The 25856-nt window shown below is 33.7% G+C and overlaps 1 protein-coding gene across 1 annotated transcript; it reads right to left on the bottom strand.

Annotated features, from left to right (window-relative positions):
• Positions 1–885: 885 nt before the first annotated feature.
• On the bottom strand, positions 886–23802 carry LOC107889886 (MDIS1-interacting receptor like kinase 2). Its single transcript, XM_016814431.2, has 3 exons — positions 23724–23802; positions 1525–4218; positions 886–1262 (listed from the first exon to the last, which is right to left on the bottom strand). The coding sequence occupies exons 1-3, from the start codon at positions 23800–23802 to the stop codon at positions 886–888; spliced, it is 3150 nt and encodes a 1049-aa protein (XP_016669920.2).
• Between the last annotated feature and the right edge of the window lie 2054 nt (positions 23803–25856).

Raw genomic sequence — 25856 nt, forward strand, 5'->3', positions numbered from 1 at the left:
TAGATATGTTTATTTAACTCCCAAACTTAAAATCTATCAAAATAACACCAAAAAGTTAAAATTCTCTACAATGGAAACTTCCACAAACATCATAAATTCTAAAAATTCCAATATGAGTAAGCTAGTTCATAATCTTAAAGGTTTCGAAAATATAAAATTTAAGTAAAAAGGATCAAAATCTACTAACCAATTTAACTTTGAAACTTTCAGCCCTAGGCCGTGCGTTTGTCTTCTCCTTCCAAGCTTTTCTTGTTTCGAAATTGAAGCAAATTGAAAAAGGAATTTTTAAGCTTCTCTTCCTATCCACTATCTAATATTCATCTTTATTGTATTTTATTTATAATAGTTTAATATAACATATATTATAGATAACATAATATATATTACATACATATAAATATGATATGACCGTCCACTTAATTAACCAACAAGGGTATGATTGCTTTTCAAGTCCTTTAATTATAAATTAGTTTATAATTTAATAACCATGACACTTTTATCACTTCAACAATTAAGTCCCTATACCTTAATTTAAGTTCTAGTTCAATGAAATTACCTAACCGAAATTTAATTTACTTCTAACGTAATTTCATACATATTTAATAAAAATATTTATAAGTCTGGTTTATGAAAATAAGGTCTCAAAACCATATTTTCTAGCATCACTGACTTTCGGGTTGTTACAGAAATAAATACTAAAAATAGTAATGAAAATGCCTTTATAAATAAATTAGGTAAAAGTACGATATTACATTTATGAATGATTGATATTTAGGCATACTCCAACAGATATTTAAGAGAATATGATAATCACATCCACTTAAAAATGCTTCACCTGATCAACTACTATTTAGTAATTTGTAACTTTCACCGCTCATAAACATCTCATAATTCATAATTCTTAAGCTGGATAAGAGATATTTCATGAAGAGGCATTGAAATTGGAGACTTGATGCGTAGGAATTCTTGAGACACTAATTTCATTGTTGGTCGAGATTTGGGTTTGGCCTGTAAGCATGCCAAAGCAATCATAACAATGAAAGAGATGTCTCCTATCATTTTCCGACCTCTTGGGGGTGGTAATCGAGGGTCCAAAATTTCATTTAGCGTGACATTTTGGACACTAGATGGTGATGATGATGATGATGATGATAGTGTTGACAACAATTCGCCAGGATGCTTTCCCATCAATATTTCCAATGCCAATACTCCAAAACTATATACGTCACATTTTTCAGTCACAACCAATGAATAAGCAAGTTCTGTAATTAAAACAAAAAATAATTAAAAATAGATTTTAATTTTTATTGTACATTCAATTGTAGGTGCATGTATAGTTGCATTTGAGTTCTCTGATCTCCAGTTAAAACAAAAATTTTATTTATATTTGATGTTTGTTAATTTTGCTTTTCCCATTTATTTCCCTCATATTATTCTAATATGTAATTCAAAACAAATAATCAGTACAAGCTAAGAATGAATGGAGCTAAATAAAAAGGGAAAAAGAGAGTGAAGGTACAAAACCTGGGGCAATATATCCATACGTTCCAACAGGTACAGTTCGATTAGATGAATCAGGATCAAGAAATCTTGCAGTCCCAAAATCAGCAATAAAAGCTTCCCATTCTAAGTTCAACAAAACATTATTGCTTGAGATGTCTCGATGAACAATTGGATGATTCCAATCATGATGCATGTAAGATAGAGCATGTGCGACACCTTTGACAATGTTCGCTCTTTTGGTCCAATCCAATTCCACAGCTTCCTCATCAATGCTCAAGGCATAAAACAAGCTTCCGTTTTCCATATATTCATAAATCAAGAACATGCAACGATTGTGCAGACAAAATCCATGGAGCTTGACAATGTTCTTGTGTCGTATTTCTGTTAAAAACTTGATCTCATTTCGGAAACTTGTATCATAAGTCGGCTGCTCAGCTTCCAATCGGTGGAGTTTTTTTAAAGCAACAACTCTGCCGCTTGGTAAGACTGCTCTGTAGACACTGCCATAACCCCCAGTTCCAATGCAATATTTCATATCAAAATCCTCTGTGGCTTTGATGATGTCTTCGAACGCAATCTTTCCATCAAAGTTCCAAATAGAGAACAAATCTCCATTTTCGGTTGGACTTGGATCAGGTTTCAAAGCTTTAGCTTTATATCGTCGGAATAGGATGAACATCACCAACACAAAAGTCGAGACAAAAAATAATAAAGTTGGAACCAGAATAACAACAGGTAGATTGTGCTTCACTACTTTGCTATTTCTTTCCTTGTTTACAGTTGGAGATGAAGGGCAAGGACGAAAGCCTTGAACGGAACCACATAAATACTTGTTGCCTGTAAATGTGTCGGGTGCAAAATGCAATAATCCATCTGGAATTGGACCCCATAGTGAATTCATTGACAAATTTAGGCTCTCCGGATAAATTGGAAATTCGGGAATCATGCCCGTTAGAATATTCTGACTGAGATCTAAGCTGCTTAAATGAGTTAAATTCCCAAATTGAGGAATCCTTCCACTCAAGTTATTGTTTGCCAAATTTAAGTATGTTAAATTTGACAAATTACCAATCTGAGTTGGAATGGGTCCAGTCAATTTGTTGCATGAGAGATCTAGGTGCTTTAACTTGAAACTCTCAATTTCATGGGATATGGGACCTTCCAAAAGATTCCAAGCCATGGATAGATACCTTAAATTGGGTAAATGAAGTAGAGATGAAGGGATAGAATGGGAAATGTGATTGGAATCAAGATGTAACTCTATTAGGTTGGTCATATTTCCAATTTCAGAAGGGATGGGACCATGTAAAAGATTTCTGTCAAGGAACAACCACTGCAAATTGGTCAAATAACACAGAGATGAAGGGATTGAGCCAATGAGTTTGTTATCGGAGAGAAACAATAGAGTCAGATTCTTTAATTTTCCAATATCTAATGGGATGAAACCTTCAAAAAGATTTGAGTCAAGCCACAAAACACTCAAGCTAGGTAAAAGACCTAGAAATGGAGGGATTTCACCACTCAAGTTATTGGCACCAAGATCCAAGTTAGTCAACCTCTTAAGATTTCTTATTTCTATTGGGATGGAACCATTTATTTTATTTATATAAAGATCTAAATATTCCAGACTGGATAAATTACCCAAATTTGGTGGGAGTGGGCCCAAAAGCTTATTGGAGGATAGATCCAGTGTAACCAAATTCGTTAGCCTACCAATGTCTTGTGGAATGGATCCATTAAGTTGGTTGTGCTGAAGGAGCAACGACCCTAGATTGGTTACATTGCTGATAGAAGATGGGATTGGACCAACAAGCATATTAAACGATAGAGCCAATGTAATCAAATTTCTTAGTCTCCCAATTTCTTGTGGAATGGGTCCATTAAGTTGGTTGCCTTGAAGGAGCAACGATTGTAGATTAGTTAGGTTGGTAATAGAAGATGGGATTGGACCAACAAGCATATTAGACGATAGAGCCAATGTAATCAAATTTGTCAATCTCCCAATTTCTCGTGGAATGGATCCATTAAGTTGGTTGCCTTGAAGGAGCAACGACTGTAGATTAGTTAGGTTGGTGATAGAAGATGGGATTGGACCAACAAGCATGTTGCTTGAGAGATGTAGATTAACCAAACTCTTCAACTTTCCTATATATGGAGGAATGGAACTATTGAGCTGGCAGTTTCGGAGGTGGAGAGTCCTTAGCTTTTTCAGTTTCCATATCTGGGGAGGGATGATGCTCCGTAATGGATTAGAGTTCATAATCAAGTGAGTGAGATTGGTCAAAAGACCTATAGCTGAAGGCATATCAACAATGAGGTTCCTCGTCAAATTTAGAGCAACAAGATTCTCGATCTTCTCAATTTCAAAAGGAATGGAATCAACTTCATTATAAGAAACATCAAGCACTGCCAATTGAGTAAGGTTTCCAAGTGAAGAAGGTAACTCACCTCTAAGATTATTTGAGGACAGATTGAGGGACTTGAGTTTCGAAAGTGCACCTATTTGAGGTGTTATACTCCCATTTAGACCATGGCCACTAAGATCAATCTCGAGGACACTTCCAGCAACACTACATCTGACACCAGGCCATGTACAATGGTGAACACCTATGTTGCTGTAGTTACTCCACCACCCAGTTTCCATCAATGCTTTTTCCTCAGCTAAAAGAGATTCTGAATCATTATTTGTTGCACTAGTAATCTCACTGCTCCTCACTGTTATAGAGAGTGAAAAAAGTAAAATAACAAAACAAGTGTAAAAAGAGAATGCCATAGCTATTACGATCAGGATTGAAGCTTTACTCTCAATTCTCTAGCTAATTTTAAAGAGCCGGTGAAAACATATACATATATATAAAGACTTGATCCAACATTTGCCTTTTTATCACTGTTCTATTATTAATTCCTTGGAATAATGATAACGATTTTTCCCATTCCGTTTTGTATGATAATATGCTCATATAAATATTAAAAAGGGATAATGATTTATTTGATCCTCCAATTTTATAAAAAAATTATTTTATCTCTCTATTCAATTTTTCGTCTCTATTAATCTTTAAACTTGTGTGTTTTTATTAAATCATCCTAAAATGGATAGAAAAATTAACATTTTTAAATTTTGATACGTGGATGATATATCAACATTTAATTAATTTTTTAAAGAAATTCGAAATCATTAAAATTATTTAAAGAGTGTAAAACTATAAAAAAATTTAATATTTTTTAAATCTTAAAAAATTAATTAATATTGACATGTCATCCACGTGGCAATCCATGTGTATGCCAGGTTAACAAATGTTAACTTTTTTCATCCAATTTGAGGTGATTTGATAAAAAAAAATACAAATTCAAGAGTTAAAAGAGACAAAAAAATAAATTGAGGACTAAAATATTTCTTTTTATAAAATTGGATTTACTAAAAGATTATTTTGCCTACTAAAAATAATTACCTTTTTGTAAAGTTATTATGAAAATTATTGGCCACGTACATGAACAATGTTTTGAACGTTTCATTTGTAGGAAATGAAGACCAAAATTGATTTTAGAGACTAAGCAGCTCAACGTTTCATTTTGATGTATGACATCTATTATTTTACTGTTAAAGAAAAATGTATTATTATTTTTAATTGTCTTAAATTTTATTTTAGAAAAAAAATTAAATTGATTAAAATAATAAAAATAAAAGGTAAATTGATTCAATGTTTAAAATTATTACGTAATTTAAGATAATGTAAGAGATGAATTAATGTAATGAAATTATCCTGTTATTACGACATCTTAATATTATTTGAGAATGTATGATTATAATAAGAATTTAATAAAATAATACTATTTTAAAATGTAACGAATGGTAATATTAAATTTGACTAACCAAACTTACTTTAAAGTAAATTAAGCAGGCGTGCTAGGTTACTTTTTATATTTAAATGTAGAAAATGTAGTGCAATTGATTGTGTAAATATGAAAATGTTATAGTCTTCGTTTCTGTAATTAATTTTTATTTGAATATGAGCTCTCACAAAGTTTGTTTTTCTCCATGGAAATTGTAGCCAAACTATTATAACTTCTTATCAGTGATTTCAGATATGTTTGATAAGTTTTAAGACAGGAGCTGAACATATATATATATATATATGTATATCTCTATGAGGTAATCCTATAGAAATTATTTATTTATTTTGTACCCTTAAGAAAATAAAAGATTGGTAAATTAAAACATTTCTTTTTAGATAAATATATCACAGTAAGAGTTAAGCTAGAAATTTTGTTTAAGGAGTCGAGATAAGATTATAAAATTTGAAGGTTTAAAATTAAAAAAATTATATTAAAAATATTTAAATTAAATTAAATTACTAAATTTAATCAAAGGTTAAAAAATATTAAATTAATTTTTTTTTTATTTCAGAACATGGTTGGTAGCCTCCGATGAACTTTTTGTAAGAGTACTGATTAATAAGACATGGTTTCTAAATCACTAGAATTATTGCAGAGGCTATTGTTGCAGCAAAAACAATATCCTTTGCAACTCTTCGATCGCTTGGAAGCGATAAGCGTGGATCTAAAATTTCACTTAACATTATATTCTTGGAAGATAATGCCGATAGTGATACCAAGAGTTCACAAGGATGATTTCCCATGAGCGTTTCAAGTGTAATATTTCAAAGCTATAAACATCACATTTTTCGATTACAACTATAATATAATATAAGCAAGTTCTGAATTTAACAAATAAGAAACGCAATTAATATATAGTTGTTAAAATAACAAAAGAACTTTAGTACTTGATAATCATGACATAATATCCTTAAACTCTTGCTAATCTTTAACCATTATGGTTTAAGAATCGGGGTCTAATTTTCAATACCTATAAGGCATACTTACAACCCAATGAAGATAAAATAGTAGAATAACCAAACGAAAACAAACTCAAAGTTGGGAAACTTAACCGTCAAAAGCTACCAGAACTAGTAAAGTTCATCTCGTCTCTCACTCGCTTCAGTCATCTCTCTTGAATGAAGGTCCTGAATAGTACATATGTTAGTAGAAAATTGGACAAAACAATTTACACTACAGGAAAATTGGGCTTTAGCGGCGTTTTAACAAAAAACGCCGCAAATATTTTACATTAGTGGCGTTTTCAATAAAACGCCGCTAAAAACAGAGCAATAGCGGCGTTTTTTATCCAAACGCTGCTAAAACTGAGCAATAGCGGCGTTTTTGGCCAAAACGCCGCTAAAAACTGAACAACAGCGGCGCTTTGGGAAAAATGCCGCTATAGGTCGAGGTTTTAGCGGCGCTTTTGAAAAAACGCTTAAAAAAGTAATTTAGTTTATGGGTTATGGTTTAGTGATTAGGGCCTAGAGTTTAGGATTTGGGATTTGGGGTTTGGAATTTAGAGGTAAATATGGTAAACTACTTAACTTGTGTATCTTGAATTTTTTTTATAATATAAATCTAAATAAGATAAATATAAATTATTATTTTAAAAAATAGGTATATATATATGTTTTAGGGCTATTAGGGATTAGAGGTTATGATTAATGATAAAAAAATTAATTTATTTTAGAGTTTTGGTAAGCATTAAGATTCTATTTGAATTACTTTTGTCCATTGTTATATATATATATATTAAACTTCTAATATATATTAAGATTATAATATATATTTAGGGTGTAAGTTTAGGTTAAGGGTTTAAGGAAATGATGATACTATTAGCTAGCTAGAAATTAACTGAAGAACATTTGGATTTTACTAAGATTCAAGCTATTTTGTATATACTCATATTATTTAATATAAGAATATAAACATATATATGTGTTTTAATTTGTACTACACTAACATTGGCCACACGAATTCCAAAAAATATGTCTACGATTATGGTTTAGGGTTAACAGTTTTTAAAGTACACTTTATAGTTTGGGCTTTATGGTACTCTAGGAGTTATGGTTGGTTTAGGGGTTACCGAATGGTTTTGAGGTTTAATGTTTGGGGTTAGGGGTTTTGTGTTTGTGGTCTAAGGTTTAGGGTTTAGAGTCTGAAGTTTAGGGTTTTAAATTTAGAGTATAATTTTGGATTTTAATGTAGAAGATAAATGTATATAAGATAAATATATATAAATTATTATTTTAAAAAATATATAAATATATATATGAAAAGTGGTTTAGTGTGCAATTGTGTACGTGAACTATAATTTGATCTAGATCTTGTAAAATATTTACACGTTATTGATATAATAAATAGCATCATGTTTTTATTTAATTAATTTATATGCATACATAATATGTATTTTAAAATGTGTATTAAATCAAAATTAAAATTTTAACTATAGTTAGGGTTTAGAGTGTAAGTTTATAGTTTGACGTTTGAATTAGTTTAAGGTACTATATTATATTATTATTGAAGACTGAACCAATATTTAGAATTTTATGATATTCTTGCGAATTTGTACTAAACCTAATATATTGAAGATTGAAATAATATATATTTTGTACATCACAGTAACATTATTTAGATATAATTTAAAAGAAATTCTAAATATATATAGTTTTAAATTTTGATAAATTTTTATAAAATATTCACGTATTAGCGGCGTTTATACATAAAACGCCGCAAAAGATAGGAAATAGCGGCGTTTTTTTAGAAAACGCCATAAAACTTCAATATACATTAGAGTAAAACGGCGTCGTTTCCTCTGAATAGTAGCGGCTTTAGCGGCGTTTCTAATATAAACGCCACAACTCGTATTAGAACGGCGTCATTTTGTAGTGTAGATAAAAGGGCGTTAATGGCGCTTTACTGAAAACGCCGCAAAAGGGCTCATTACCGGCGCGTTTCTGAAAACGCCAGAAAATTTCCTTATTTGAAACAGCGTCGTTTTTTCTCTCCTGTGGTTTATGCCCTTTATCCGAAATCAGTTTTGATTTTTGCTAAGTAATTTTCCCCCATTTCGTCTCTTCCTTCCCTAAATCCCTAAAACAGAAAACCCCTCTTTCTTTTTCCCCAAATTATCCCCTAATTCCCCAAACCCGAAATCCCTAACATTTTTCCCAAGTCCCCTTTTTTTCCCTTAATCTGTTCCCCCATCCCCGAAATCCCAGCTTCTATATTCTACTGTTTACAGGTATACCTATTCATTTCCTCCCAACGGATTGCTGGGTGTCTAGTTGCAGAACCAATAAATGAAGCGTTTGAAGTTCTTTCATATCCAGTTGGTGAAAGATAGAATGGTGCCATAGCAAAGCGAAGGTCAAACCCAATCAAACTTCAGTTTGGGGAAATTGTTTTAGAGAGGGAAGTCATAAAAAGAGCTCCTTCAGAGGTATTGCATGAAAATCACATTGGAGCAATTCTCTGTAAAAATGAAGCAGTACACGCTGTTTGTCGCATTAGAGCAATCTGGGTCACTCCCTCCAACAGGAGAAAAGGCATTGCCACTCAATTGTTGGAAGCAGTGAGGTAAATCCTTGACCATTTTAGTTAACTCAAACTGTTGTTTCAAAATGGCTTTGGTTTTTGGTGATGTTTGAGTGTCTTACACAGTATACTGACTCATTTTGAATGCCTGCTCATTTTAGCCTTGTACTTATTTCTGTTGACAATATATATCACAATGAGAATCAGTTAAAGCATAACCTAAGATATTATTATTAGAAATCAATGAGATAGTTAATATATATAAATAGCAAAAACAAATAATTAGGTTAGCATAATCTCAAAAGAGATGAGAGCATGGCATTCTGTTGTTTTTTATGTGTAAATCAGCTGATTTGACTAAGAAAATAATGCTTTTATGTAGCCTTATTTCGATGTACACTTCCTTTTTTGTGCTCTGGCGGTCAAGCAGGGCACTACCTAAAATTGAGCCAAAATTCATAATTCAAGCAGGCAAAAGTTATCTTAACCCAACAATGCCTGGTATTTCTTATGTCATTGTTGGTTGGTTAACTCTGTAGTATCCCTGTTGTTGCGCGGAAGCGTGTGAAAGAGTAAAATTATTGTACTGAAAAATCACACTAAGTTCAATTCCCAGGAAAGAGAGGTAGATCACGAAGATCACTTAAATACCAAGTCTTTCCTAGCCAGAATATCCCTCTATCGTAATTTAATAGCACAATAAATCACTACAATCACATTCACAAAATATGCAAAACAAATAATAAAGAACACCAGAATTTTAACGAGGTTCAGCAAATTTTGCCTACGTCCTCGGGCACTACCAAATATATTTCACTCCAAAAATTACAAGTGAAATTTACAAATAAAGAGAGAGAATAATGCCTTAAGTAGAGAATGGAAATTATGGGATGAAGAAAGTAAGCAATGGTTAGGCCTATTTATAGTTGAGGTTCAAGGATCAACTTGCAATGTCCCTATACAATTAGGGACCAAAATTGCAATTATCCCATGCCAACTTTTAACCCAACTTGCCAACCAATATTACTTTCTACTTTCGGTGCCCACCCCATTTGACTTTTCAAACAATGGTGGGTTCCAATAATCTCCACCTTGAAGATTTGATTACGATAATCTTATCTTCACACAATTCTTTCTGCTTTTGACAACAATACTTGATAGTGCCTTCTTCAACTGTTAAACTTGCAGGATATTAATCAAGTTCAAACAATGTTCGAACTTGGTTGCTGTTACCACCTTGGTCATCATATCTGCGGGATTATCTGCAGTCTTGATCTTCTGAAGACAAATTTTCCCCTCTTCAATAATTTCCCGCACAAAATGGAATCGTACGTCGATATGTTTTGTACGTGCATGATAGACTTGATTCTTTGCTAAATGAATAGCACTTTGACTATCACAATACACGTTAATATGCTCCTGAACCAACCCCAAGGTTTTAGCCATACCTTGTAACCAAATAGCCTCCTTTACAGCCTCTGTTACAGCCATGTACTCGGCTTCTGTGGTTGACAATGCAACTGTAGACTGTAGTGTAGACTTCCAACTTATTGGTCCTCCAGCAAGTGTAAACACATAACCGGTGGTTGATCTTCGCTTGTCCAAATCACCGGCATAGTTAGAACCAACGTACCCAATAACACCTTTACCAAGTGTATTATCCTGCTTGAACAGTAATCCAACATCCACGGTCTTCTGAATATACTGTAGAATCCATTTCACAGCTTGCCAATGTCATTTTCCAGGATTATGCATATACCTGCTCACTATACTAACTGCCTGTGAAATGTCGGGTCTTGTACACACCATTGCATACATCAAGCTACCCACTGCATTAGAATACAGAACTTGCAACATGTATTCTCGTTCCGTATTCTTCGAAGGAGATAGTTGTGCAGAAAGCTTGAAATGAGAAGCCAACGGGGTACTTACAGGTTTTGTCTGCTCGTTCATGCCAAACTGCTGTAGTACCTTTTTCAAATACTGCTTCTGAGACAAGCTAACTCTATCATGAGCTCTATCTCTCCATATTTCCATGCCGAGAATCTTTTTAGCTTCTCCTAGATCTTTCATCTCAAACTCGAGATCGAGTTGAGTCTTCAATCTTTCAATCTCAACTTTGCTCTTAGATGCTATTAGCATATCATCAACATATAAGAGCAAGTATATGAAAGTTCCTTCTTGTAGCTTCTGAAAATACACGCAATGATCAAATTTACTTCTTGTGTACCTTTGCCCTTTCATGAACTGATCAAATCGCTTGTACCACTGCCTCGGAGATTGCTTCAATCCATAAAGCGACTTTGTCAGTTTGCAAACCCAATTTTCTTTTCCAGCAACCTTGAATCCATCTAGCTGAGTCATATAGATTTCCTCTTCCAAATCACCGTGTAAAAACGCGGTCTTCACATCAAGCTGAACTAGTTCAAGATCATATTGCGCAACCAAGGCTAGCAAAATCCGAATAGACGAATGCTTCACAACTAGAGAAAACACTTCATTGTAGTCTATTCCTTCTTTCTGAACGTAACCCTTTGCTACTAATCTAGCCTTGTATCGAATTTCATTTTTATCAGGAAATCCTTCCTTCTTTGCATATACCCATTTGCATCCAATTGCCTTCTTTCCCTTGGGTTGTGTCACCAACTCCCAGGTCTTATTTTTATGAAGAGACTGCATTTCTTCATTCATTGCTTGCTTCCACTTTACACCATCAGGGTTACTTATTACTTCTGTGTAAGTAGAAGGAACATCATCATCTGTAATTGGAAATGCATAGGCCACTATATCATCAAAGCGAGCAGGCTTACGAATCTCTCTTCTTGGCCTTCTATATGCAATTGAATCTTGTTGCTGTAGAGGTTCTTGGGTAGGAACCTCTTCATCATTTGTCCCTTCAATATTAGCTGGATCATCGTTAACCTTTTCAAGCTCCACCTGCTGCAAAGTACTACTGGTTTTGTCATCCTTTTGTGAATCCTTGTATTTCAACATGGTTGATTCATCAAAAGTCACATCTCTACTGAAAACAATCTTCCTTGTATCAGGACACCAGAGACGATATCCTTTTACTCCATCAGTTATACCCAATAATAATGCTTTCTTTGCTCTTGGGTCTAACTTAGATTCTTTTACATGATAATATGCAGTGGAACCAAATACATGCAAAGAATCATAATCAGTAGCAGATTTACCAGTCCACATCTCCATAGGAGTTTTTCCATTTATTGCAACTGATGGCAAACGGTTAATTAGATGGCACGCATATGTAACTGCCTCAGCCCAAAATTCTTTGCCCAATCTAGCATTGGACAACATACATCGAACTTTCTCCATATAGTTCGATTCATTCGTTCTGCCACCCATTTTGCTGTGGTGTATCCCGAACAGTGAAGTGTCGCACAATGCCCTCATCTTGGCATACTTGTAGAAATGGATCATTTTTGTACTCAGTACCATTATCTGATCGAAGTCGTTTGACCTTTCGACCAGTCTGAGTCTCCACCATCTTCTTCCATTTCAGAAATGCATCCAAAATTTCACTTTTTCTTTTCATTAGATACACCCATACTTTTCTTGAATAATCATCAACAAAAGTAACAAAATAGTGCATACCTCCCAAAGAAGCTACTTTGGTAGGTCCCCACACATCACTGTGAACGTAGTCCAGAATTCCTTTCGTATTGTGAATTGCTGGACCAAATTTTACCCTCTTCTGCTTGCCCAGAACACAATGTTCACAGAATTCCATTTTGCAAGAATTTGCACCTTTCAATAAGCCTTGCTTCACCAATGTCTGCAAAGCTTTTTCACCAGCATGTCCCAATCGCATATGCCATAATCTGGTAGCCTCTGAATCTACATCTTTTGTAGAAACTGTTGATGTTGATCCAATAACTGTACTTCCATTTAAAAAATACAAGTTATTTCTTTTTGTGCCTTTCATCACCGTCAGTTGCCCAGCTACTACTTTTAGTAATCCATCTCTCAAAGTGATTGTGAGCCCTTTAGATTCTAGGGCACCTAATGAGATGAGATTTTTCTTCAGGCTAGGTACGTAGCGAACATCTGTCAAGACTTGGATTGAGCCGTCGTGATTCTTCAATTGGACTGTACCCACTCCCATTGTCTTACAAGCACTATCATTGCCCATAAGAACAATTCCACCTTCTAGCTCTTTAAGACTAGAAAACCAGTCCTTATTAGGACACATATGGTAAGTACATCCTGAATCCAAAATCCACTCATCCGTTTGACATGCCATTGCCATGCCAACCAAGCTAAAGTCTGACTCCTCATCATGCTCCGCTACACATGCATTAGAAATAGCCTTGCCCTTTTGTAGCTTAGGACAATTCTTTTTCCAATGCCCTTTTTCACGGCAAAAGGCACATTCATATTTGGCGGGTCTGCCTTTGGACTTTCCCCTTCTACCAGATTTGCTGCTGTGTGAACGACCTCTTACTGTTAAGACTTCTGCGGTTGTATCTCTGTGATCTCTTTTATCTTTCTTTCGAGTCTCAGATCTATACAACGCACTACAGACTGCATCAAATGTGATCGTGTCCTTCCCATGAAGCAATATGGTGGTAAGATGATCATATTCATCAGGAAGGGAATTCAACAACAATAATGCCTTGTCTTCATCTTCAAATTTCTCATCCAAATTTAGCAAGTCTGCTAAAATTTTATTGAATGAGTTCACATGGTCATTCATCGACATACCGGGTGCATACGTGAACCGATAAAGTTTCTTTTTCATATAAAGCCTATTTTCAAGACTTTTCGTTAGAAACTTTTCTTCCAGTGTATCCCATAACTTCTTCGCTGATGTCTCCCTCATGACAGAGTACTTCTGCTCTTTGGCCAAACATAGGCGGATTGTACCACACGCCTGTCTATTGATCTTGGCCCACTCCTTGTCATCCATCTTGTCAGGTTTTTCTTCAAGGGCTATATCTAGCTCTTGCTGACATAAGACATCCAGGATCTCACATTGCCACATACCAAAATTATTGGTACCGTCAAATTTCTCTACTTCAAATTTTGCATTTGTCACAGTAGTCCTTGCTGATGACGATGCTGCTGCCATTTTTCTCCTCAATCCCAACTACTGTATACGTGAACAGTACCGTATACGTGAATAGTGCCGTATACATGAATAGTACCGTAAACGGTCGTATTCCCCAAGTACGAACCTGGCTCTGGTACCAATTGTTGCGCGGAAACGTGTGAAAGAGTAAAATTATTGTACTGAAAAATCACACTAAGTTCAATTCCCAGGAAAGAGAGGTAGATCACGAAGATCACTTAAATACCAAGTCTTTCCTAGCCAGAATATCCCTCTATCGTAATTTAATAGCACAATAAATCACTACAATCACATTCAGAAAATATGCAAAACAAATAATAAAGAACACCAGAATTTTAACGAGGTTCAGCAAATTTTCCCTACGTCCTCGGGCACTACCAAATATATTTTACTCCAAAAATTACAAGTGAAATTTACAAATAGAGAGAGAGAATAATGCCTTAAGTAGAGAATGTCAATTATGGGATGAAGAAAGTAAGCAATGGTTAGGCCTATTTATAGTTGAGGTTCAAGGATCAACTTGCAATGTCCCTATACAATTAGGGACCAAAATTGCAATTATCCCATGCCAACTTTTAACCCAACTTGCCAACCAATATTACTTTCTACTTTCGGTGCCCACCCCATTTGACTTTTCAAACAATGGTGGGTTCCAATACCTGTCAACATGGCTGATTTGATGCTTATGTGATCCCTTTGATGCTTATATGATCCCCTGCAAGATCAAACAAATTCCCCAGAGTAGAGAAGTTAAAAGTGTTGAAAATAACAATTGCAATGAAACAGTCTTGCATGCTTAGTCATATCTCCGAAAGTAGCTACTTTTGTTTTATGCTTTTGGGAAGCAGTACATGAAATTTTGAGTCGGAATTTGGTGATTGAACTGCAAGGCCTATTTCTAGCTCCAATTCAGTCTTGTATGTATGTATGTATGTATATGTGTGAATTGGGTCAATGATCTTTGGTCAACATTGCAGCCCCATTTCTCTTTGTTGGTTGATAAATTTGGAAATTTTATCTTTGTGATATGTTTATATAGAGATATGTTTTAATAATGGAAATGTATTGAAAATTGTCAAAATATTGATTGAATTAATTGATTGTAGTTCTATATTTTGTGGGATATTAGCATCAATAGTTAAAATAGAGGAAAGTAAATTATTTATATTTGTCCTATCAAAATGTTGGAAAAACAATTCCAATGATTAAAATTTTATATTAAATTGATTTTATTTTAAACAATTCCTATCAGGTAGCTGTTGCATTCATAATAGGAGATATTTATACCAAATTGTAATGATAATATGTATACAATGTAACTTACTGTCTTTTAATGGTATTGAGCTTGGTCATATTTCTCCTCGCAATGGTCTTCATTAGGGTGACTGTTACTTACTGTCTTTCCCTAGAATTTTAACTATGATTTTTAGTGGAAAATCCGGCAACTTCGGTTATTCCAACAAAACCAGCCCTTTGTCCCCTTCTTTGTCTCTCTTTTATATTTTTCTCTGTTTTTTTACTTAATTCGGATTTTTAATTTTCGTTCTCATGATACCATTGTTGGCGTAGCTTTATTTTTAGTAATTCTTGTAGCTTCTATTTTTTTTTATCATTTTATTTGTTTATTCCCACCTGTTATTAGCAAATATAATTAATATTATACCAATTATTAAATATTGTTTATTTTTAGAACTCATTTGATTGTTTTGTCAACCAGAAACAGACTTCTGTTCTTCAAATGCAATGAGTAGGGAAGTCTCTCGACATTATTAGAGATCAATCCCAAGCATCTCCAAATAAATCCTCAAGAAAACATTTCCAATTCAATCAAGGTAAACATTGTCTTCCCTAACATTTATGTTTCTTTCAACATGTTTTTCCTTTTATGTTTTTTATGTTTATGATGAAAGATTCAACATCTCTAGAAACTGAATCATACATTTTTTCTGCTAGGATTAGCAATCTAGTATGAATCATGTAGAAGCTTACTTATCTTTTATTTGCAAGAAACAGATTTAGGTAATGGAAGATGTATGCCTGTGTGTTTGTGTCTCTATATATGTATGTATTTGGTACTAGATGAAAGCTTTACTCCAGTTTTGAAATATAGACCAGGTTTTGCATACATTGATCATTTTCTGGCTCTTTTCTTTCGAATACATGGTTCTCTTGAAACTAAATGCTCAGGTATTTTCTGCATATTCTGTGATTCTTATTAGATAAGTTATAAATCAACAGTTATGTTAGTTTTGATCAAGGCCTCTGTAAACATAAAGTTGGTATTCTGGTTAGGAGAAGTTAATGTTTATGAGTTTTGTGGAGTATGATTCTGCACATGCAAAGTTGGTTTGTTTAAAGCTGTGCATTTTCATGTTTACATACTAATGGTGATTCCATTTTTGTTTTTTAGATGTTCTTTTGGTCTGTTTTCATGTTTCTATCCAACTTATGTGTTTACTGTGCAGTTTTGCCATATTTTGCTAAGGTGTACAGCTTCATTGGCAGTGTCTTTGATCCTGGTACAAGTGGGCACTTGCAAAACTGATATAGGTAAAGTATTTATATTTGCTTAAACTAAAATATATTTGGTGCTACTCGTATAACCTTACATCTGTTCTAGTTACTATCGAGCACCTGAATTAATATTTGGTGCAACTAAATATAGCACAGCCATTGGCATTTGTTCTAGGTACGTACAAGTTTCGTTGCTAAAATTTTTCCTTATTTCTATGCATTTTCACTTTAAATTATTTAACAAATATTACTTTTTTGACTCCAGCCTCTGTTTGCTGGTGAGAGTGGAGTAGACCAGGTACGTTTTATTAAGGTAGGCTTTATTTCAAAATTCTAATCAATAATAGTTTTATCATGATGATTTTGGAAAAATTAATATTTTGGGGTTGCGATTTTGTAAAGATTTAATTGCTAGTTCTGTTTGGAGTAGAACTATTTTGTTTCCAAATTAATTTTAAATATTTGGTTCAACTTAATTATTATTTGATTCAACTTAAGTATGAATAGGTATGAATTAATTTTATTACCGTGTAGCTTGCTTGTCCATTAAAATTACAACAATAGCTGACTTTCTCTCCAACCTTATTTTAAATATTTTAAAGATTCAAAGTATATATGCTGGAAACCTGACGGGTTGCCTTATATCGAGCTGCAAGATATAATGGATCCTCCCTAGGTGTAACAACGCCACGTATGATGAATCTTAAAAAATTCAAAAAGACTTGAAAAAAGTTCTATCGAGCTCATTTACTATTGAATATTTATATAACCTTAATTTATTTCCAATTTACTTATAAAAATTAAACTACGATTCTTTTTTGATGTTATTATATTCAAATTACTATTTTTTATATTAATAATGTTTTATTTAATATTTAGTATTTTAAATGTCTTTAAAAGTTATAACTAATTTTTATCAAAATTACAACAATAGCTGACCTTCTCTCCAACCTTATTTTAAATATTTTAAAGATTCAAAGTATATAGGCTGGAAACCTGATGGGTTGCCTTATATCGAGCTGCAAGATATAATGGATCCTCCCTAGGTGTAACAACGCCACGTATGATGAATCTTAAAAAATTCAAGAAGACTTGAAAAAAGTTCTATCGAGCTCATTTACTATTGAATATTTATTACCATGTAGCTTGCTTGTCTATTAAAATTACAACAATAGCTGACCTTCTCTCCAACCTTATTTTAAATATTTTAAAGATTCAAAGTATATAGGCTGGAAACCTGACGGGTTGCCTTATATCGAGCTGTAAGATATAATGGATCCTCCCTAGGTGTAACAACGCCACGTATGATGAATCTTAAAAAATGACTATATTCAAATTCCTATTTTTTTATATTAATAATGTTTGATTTTAATATTTAATAATTTTAAATGTCTTTAAAAGTTATAACTAATTTTTATCAAAATAGTATTCATATTGATCATTACTTAAATAAATTACATAACTTACATAACTCATATAACTTACATAATTTACATAACCACTTACATAACTCACATAACTTACATAATTTACATAACTCACATAACGTCCATAACAACTTACATAACTTAACTAATACATGTAGTGTAATCTAATAATTTCCTTAAAAGCATATAGTTTAAAGTTTAAATTTCATAACTTACATAATCTACATAACTTACATAAAACATAAAGATATATCATATCAAGACTTACATAATAAACAGCTTACCTGTGTAATTTATTATCAACTTTAGAATTCAAGAACTACGAAATGGATAGAAGTTGGATGAAATTGTCAAGGGTAAGCAACGCCTATCGAAATGGAGTACAAACTTTTATGAATTTTGCATTTCAAAATGCAAGCCAAGAGAATATGATTCTTTGCACGTGTAAGAAGTGTGGCAACATCAATTGGCATACTCGTGAAGTTGTCTACGAACATCTAATTGTTGATGGCTTTATTCGGGGGTATAAAAAATGGATTTTCCATGGAGAGTGTACATCTAGTGGAACTTCTTCAACGATTAATCCGACTTATCCTGATACTGATTACCATCAGTATGTTAGACAAGATGACATGGAAGGTATGTTGCGGGATGCATTTAATATGCACAGTCATGGTGAGCAATCGTTTCCACCTGACTTTATTGCATCCGATGATTGTAATATTGGTGGAAATGTTTTTGGCAAAACGAGAACAAGTGCACCTTATGAGGAGCCAAATGAAGAAGCGGCGAAGTTCTACAATTTACTTAATGAAATGAATGAAGAACTTTATGAGGGATCAAAATATTCGAAATTGTCCTTCTGCATTCGTTTATTTCACTTAAAATGTTTGGGAGGGTGAACTGGAAATTCTTTTACGATGCTGCTACAGTTTCTGAGAGAGATGTTTCCTTTTGCAAAAATCCCCGAATCTTTTCAAGATATGAAGAGACTAATAAAAGATTTGGGCCTTGGGTACGATAAAATTCATAGTTGCCCAAATGACTACATGCTGTACTGGGGTGATCAGAAGAACCAACAGTGTTGTAATGTTTGCGGCAAGTCTCGTTGGATAAATGGGAATACAGAAGATGTGAATGCGGATGAAGGTGGGGCACAGTTAAGAAAGAAGCCAGTCAAGGTTTTGCGATACTTTCCCTTAATACCAAGACTTCAAAGGCTTTTCATGTCGTCAAAGACGGCCGAATCTATGAGGTGGCATAATGATCAACGGACCGATGATGGATTATTAAGACATCCTGCAGATTCTTTAGCTTGGAAATCATTTGACTTGAAATTTTCAAGCTTTGCAAGCGATCCTCGAAATGTGAGGCTTGGGCTAGCAGCTGACGGCTTTAATCCATTTAAAATCATGAGTACTTCGTACAGTACTTGGCCTGTGGTGCTTGTTCCTTACAATTTTTTTCCATGGATTTGCATGAAGCAATCTTCATATATTTTATCAATGATTATTCCTGGAGAGAAAGGTCCCGGAAATGATATTGACATCTATTTGCAGCCACTTATTGAAGAGTTAAAACAATTATGGTCGGGTGTTGAGACATATGATGTATTAAGAAAAGAGAACTTTTATTTACGTGCAGCTTTATTGTGGACAATTAATGATTTCCCAGCTTATGCTAATTTATCGGGTTGGAGTACTAAAGGACGTTATGCTTGTCCTTGTTGTGCTGCTCAAACTTGTTCGAAGTGGTTGTACAATGGGAAGAAGTTCTCTTACATGGGCCATCGTCGGTGGTTAGATGGAAATCATAAATTTAGATTTCATAGGACTCTATTTGACGGTACTGAAGAGTAAAAAGGAGCTCCTCAGCAGACCGTTGGATCTGAAATCTTGTTTATGTTAAAAGATATCAACTTTAGTTATGGGAAGATGAATCAACCACCTAACACGAGATCAAAGAGAATATCGAGGGATGAATCTGATGATGAATCTGACGAAAAGGATGATCCTAATGAGGCAGACTTGTGGAAAAAAAGAAGTATTTTTTTTGAGTTACCTTATTGGGAGCATAATATTTTACGTCACAATCTTGATGTCATGCATATTGAGAAGAATGTCTGTGAGAACATAATTGGGACAATTTTGAATGTCGATGGAAAATCAAAAGACAATCTTCAGAGTCGACTTGATTTAGTTGACATGAGAATTCGGCGTGATCTTCATCCTCAAGTACTTCTGAATGGGAAATATCGGTTGCCGCCTTCTATTTTTTCAATGTCAAAGGAAGAGAAAGAGGTGTTTTGTATGGTGTTGAAGGATATAAAGGTCTCAGATGCGTATGCGTCAAATATATCTCGATGTGTGAGTCTTAAAGATCGAAGATTATATTCATTAAAATCACATGATTACCACATCTTGATGCAAGATTTACTCCCAGTTGCTTTATGGTGCTGCATGTCAAAAAATGTGACGTCCTGTATAATTGAACTATCCAATATAATGAAAGCTATTTGTGGCAAAGTTTTGGATGTTGAAGAACTTAAGAAAGTACAGGATCGAGCTGCTTTGACTTTATGCAATTTGGAGAAGATCTTTCCACCTTCCTTCTTCACTATTATGGTGCACTTGGTAATCCATCTCCCTCACGAAGCAATACTTGGTGGACCGGTTTTTTATCGATGGATGTATCCAATAGAAAGGTGCTAATTTATTTGTCAAGTATTTATTTATTCGCGTCTATACATTTAGTTACAACTTTTGATAAATATTGTATATCGTGTTTAGGTTCCTAAGCAAATTGAAATCTTATTGTCGCAATAAGCGTTATCCAGAAGGATCAATTGCTGAAGGCTACTTGGCAGAGGAGTGCATGACATTCTGTTCTAGATATTTAGAAGATGTTGAAACACGATTGAATAGACCAAATAGAAATGCTAGGCTCAATGATCATAACTTGGCCGAAACTTATTTATTCCAAAGTTATGGAGAACCAATCGGCAAAGTTGAAATTGCAGAATTAGATGATATATCGTGGATACAAGCACATCGATATGTACTTTTTCACCACAATTTAGTTGAACCGTTACGCAAGTAAGTTCTAAAATTTCCTCACATATTTGTCGTTTTGATTTGTTTATCTTCTAACCAAATACACTTGTTTTTAACATAGTGAGTACAAACAAATTTTGAGATCTCGTGCACGCTCTCGAAGATTGCAACATCGAGAGATTAATAAGTTATTCACAGAATCTTTTCATGAATGGTTAAGTCAAACGGTATGTAACTAAAGTTAATAAGTTACATATAATCCCGAAATTTAGTTAATTATTCAATTTACTTTCGATTCAATAGGTTTGGAGTGGAAAGGACATCAATGACGAAGTTAAATGGCTTTCCCAAGGTCCGAACAGAATAATAAAAAGATATAGTGCCTTCCTCATCAATGGATACAGATTTCATACAAAGTATCGTGAGAGAATGAGGAGAACTCAAAATTGTGGAGTTGTTGTTAATTCTTCAATTACAAGTTATGCTAGTGCTAGGGACATTAATCGGTTGAGGGTAATGTCGAGTATTACGGACTTATTACCGACATTATTGAGTTGGATTACTATGGCAGATGGAAAGTTGTCTTATTTCGGTGTGATTGGGCTGATGTTAATACTGCTCGAGGAATTAAAGAAGATCAATTTGGTTTTACAATGTTGAATTTCTCTCGCTTGATTCACACTGGACAACAATTAATGGATGAGCCATATGTATTTTCCTCTCAAGTGAAACAAGTTTTTTATTCGAAAGATCCAACTGATGAGGGTTGGTATGTTGTACTCCGGAACACCCCTAGAGACTTGTTTGAAATGGGTAATGGAAGTAGAGATGACATCGTCGAAAGATCAGAAACATTACCTTTTCCAGAACAAAACTTAGATGAAAATATCCCTAGTACTAATACACAACATCAATGGGTTCGACATGATGTGGATGAAGATATTTACGAATAATGATGTAGTAAGATTTTACAATTTTTTAATTATATGTACTATTTTATATGTACTACTATTATTGTAATTTGTTACTAAAACTTTAATTATTTTATGTGTATTGCAGGAAAAATGCGTAGAAGAAGAGTACGAGATTTAAGTATTGTCCAGAATACTCCAAATTCGGAAGAAAGAAATAGTGAACAGCAGACAGTTGTTGGATCTTCGAATGTGCCGGAGACACTTGATGAGCCTGAAGAATTTCAAAGTAATATTATGTTCATTTTACATGTGTTGACTTTTATTATTGAATTATTTGTCAAATTTAATATAATAATAGTATATCATTTTTCAGCTGAAAGTGGTGGGATGCGCAGAGTTCGAGGACGTACGCTACTTAGAGATTTATACGACTTAGATCCTGTCGAGCGTGTTAAAGTAAGTATAAATACTCATGGTCAGCCTGTTGGATCTGAAGCTCGACTTTTAGCAGGCTATTTGGGCATTTTAGCACGAAATGCAAATATGTTGCCCATCAACTACAAATCATGGCATCATATGCCTGATAGCAACAAAAACCAAGCTCTCGCTAATATTAAGGTAACAAAATGTGAATGCAATTTATAATACTTTGGTTTAAGTTTCATTTATATTTACATTCTAAACTTATGTTTTTTTAGGAGAGATTTGCTTTAGAAGTCTCCGATGATTATATCAAGAAGGCATTAGGTAAAAGATGGAGAGACAATAAAAGCACTTTAAAGAAACAATATTTTAAGAAAGACATAAGCCTCGAGGAAAAACTAAGAAATGTTCCACCAGGAATGCTAAAGTATCAATGGGAAGATGCGGTTAGATTTTGGAATTCAAAGAAAGGAGAGGTATTGCGTATTTCCAAACTCTTATATATAGTGTTTACTATATACATAATAATAATTTTATTATGTAGGACCGTGAGCGAGTTGGAACAAGCAGCAGGCAAAAACAAAAATTCACGCACACGGCAGGGTCGAGAAGTTTTGCTTCTGTAGCTGAGGCCGAGGTATTATGAATTTATTATTTCTTTTAAATATTAATAACTTTCTATTATTAAATAATATTCTTACTACTATATTGTAGGAAGTCAAATCCGGACAAAAAGTTGGACGCCTTCAGCTTTTTGTGATTACGCATAGGAAGAAAGATGGATCTCCTATGACATCTGAAGCTGGAGAAATTATGGTATATTCACTTAATAATATTTGATTTATTCTAAATATTTATAATCTTTAATTATAATTGTTTAATTCAATTTATCATTAGTAGTTTTAAAAAATGTTAAGTTATGTTGCATTTCTTTTTATTATATATTTCGTTTCTAACTCTTTAATTGATTTTTTAGGAGAAACTAAAGGAGAAGAAGGCGGAATATGAAGCGATTGCTTCGAGTGATAGTTCTGTTAATCTTGAGAACATTGATAACAGAATTATCACTAAAGTTTTGGGTCCTGAAAGGTACGGTCGGGTTCGATTTCAAGGATCTGGTGTTACCCCGACCCAATATTTTGGATCCGGCTCCCAGCAATACATGCCTTCCGAAAGTCAAGCTCAAGCTGAAGTTCAGAGGTTAAGAGACCAGATAGCTCAGCTGCAAGCGAACACGATTGAGCAAATTGCCGAGGTTCAACGAAAATATGAAGAACTCCAGCAACAACTTAGAGCGGAGGCAGCAGAGAGGGAGGCAGCGGCTGCAGCGAGAGAGGCAGAGGCACGAGCGATGGTAGCAGAACAGAGCAAAAAGTACAATGACCTCCAGCTACAGCTTCAGCAGATGATGCATATGTTTCAACAATCGCAAAAGCCGCCGTCTTAGACATTAGTTTTCTCATTGTAAGAATGTTTTTAAGTTTTGTCACGTTTAACATTATTGTAAAAATATTTTAAATTATACTTTATTTATTAATTATATCATATATCTTTAGTTAATTTTGAAGTATCATTTAGAATTAATGTTTTTGGTTGTATTTTTTATGTTAAATTTGCTGTTTTTGGTTGCATTTTATATTATATTTGTTGTATTTGGTTGGATTTTAATGCAGGAAGGGCTGGATATTGGTGAAAAAAAATATTACAAATCTGCCAAATTTAGCGGCGTTTGTAAAAAAAAGCGCCGCTAAAAGGCTTGACCTTTAGCGGCGCTTTTCCCACAAACGCCGCTAAAAGGCTTGACCTTTAGCGGCGCTTTTCCCACAAATGCCGCTAAAAGGCTTGACCTTTAGCGGCGCTTTCACCACAAACGCCGCTAAAAACCTTGACCTTTAGCGGCGTTTTTTTCCAATAAACGCCACAAATTTTTGTGGCGTTACCTATAGCAGCGTTTTTTGCGACGTTTTAGAAAGCGCCGCTAAAAGTTTTAGTGGCGTCTAAAAGCGCCGCTAAAAGTCTGTTTTCCTGTAGTGTTATTTCATCATTCAATTGGGAAACCGAAATTAAATTGCAGTTTAATTTAGGAATGTAAACAACATGTTTTAAGTGAATTTTGTCCGTCAATTTAACCATTCCTACTTGGATAGCCACCACAATTTGGCCACCAAGGAGTCCTATGGAACATGCTACAACATCTCCCACATTCGTCAAACACATAAGTTCACCTGCAACATGATTTGAACACCCCGTATCAATAATCCAATTATTGTTGGACTTATCATTCAACTGAGTGGAAGTTTATTGTTTATTACCGAACACCACAGAAAGAGACTGATATTGTTCAACGGTAAAACCAGGAAGTTTCGCCCCCTGGTGGTGGTGGAGGAGGAGAAGACTTATCACTAGCCATTTAAAATGATGAAAGAAAAAATTTCAAAAACCTTGCTCTTATACCATGACAAGAATATGTTAATCTCTTGAATTTTTTGATAGACCCCAAGCGTATATACATCTATAGAATAGTAGTTACGTAATAATCAAATTGCTAAAATATAATATCCTATAATATCCCTTCAGGAATCAAATTGCTAAGAGATAGTATCCACAATAGTATCCTATAATATCTCATTAGGAATCAGATTGCTAAAAGATAATATCCCATAATAATATCCTAACAGACTTACTACAAATAGGAGCCAAATTTCATTTGCAGTATCTACAAAAAAAAATTGAGGAAAAAAAGGTTCTTTATTCTTCTCCATCTTTTTATATTTAAAGACTGTTCTATAAAAAATTACTACAAAAATTCATTTAGAATTTGGTACTCTTGTTATACTCCGCTCAATACTCAGTGAACTATTTTCTTCAGTCATTATGCTTCATTGAATCTTAAACAATTTGTAATAACTCTTTTGCACTCCAAAATATAGGTGGACAAATAGAATCTTAAACAAAGTGGTATGGTTACACGTCTTGAAGCATTCAATTAATTTTTTATGAGTTTATTTTATCTCTGCACGCCAATAATTTTAAGGTTCTATTTTTATAAATTTATTAGAAACTAAATAAGGCATATCTATGGATCGTATATTTACATGGCACTACAAGAATGATACTATGAGGAAGGCTATTGACAACAAAGCCACATTGAGGTCTATAATTTTATTAAATTTTGAATTCAAAGAATTTTCTTGCGAGAAAATGTATGTCATATTTATTGTTTTACCCATGTTTCATGTATTAGATTTCAATGGTTAATTTGTATTGAGATTAATCATATTATGAAAAAGTATAAATGTCTCACAAATTAATTTTTTTTTTAAATCAAGTGCTAGTTTTCTCTCTCTCTCTCTCTCTCTCTATATATATATATGATATTTTATCATGCATAATTGTTATTGGTATAAAGTTATATAACCTTAAGCTAAAAGCATATGTTTTCTTTCCTGATAATTTCAAATATGAGGTCTATTTGGTAAACTTTCAAACATAGAAAGTTATGACTTTTAAAAAAAGC

The sequence above is a fragment of the Gossypium hirsutum genome, chromosome A09 (assembly GCF_007990345.1).
Source record: "Gossypium hirsutum isolate 1008001.06 chromosome A09, Gossypium_hirsutum_v2.1, whole genome shotgun sequence".
NCBI classification, from domain to species: Eukaryota; Viridiplantae; Streptophyta; class Magnoliopsida; order Malvales; family Malvaceae; genus Gossypium; species Gossypium hirsutum.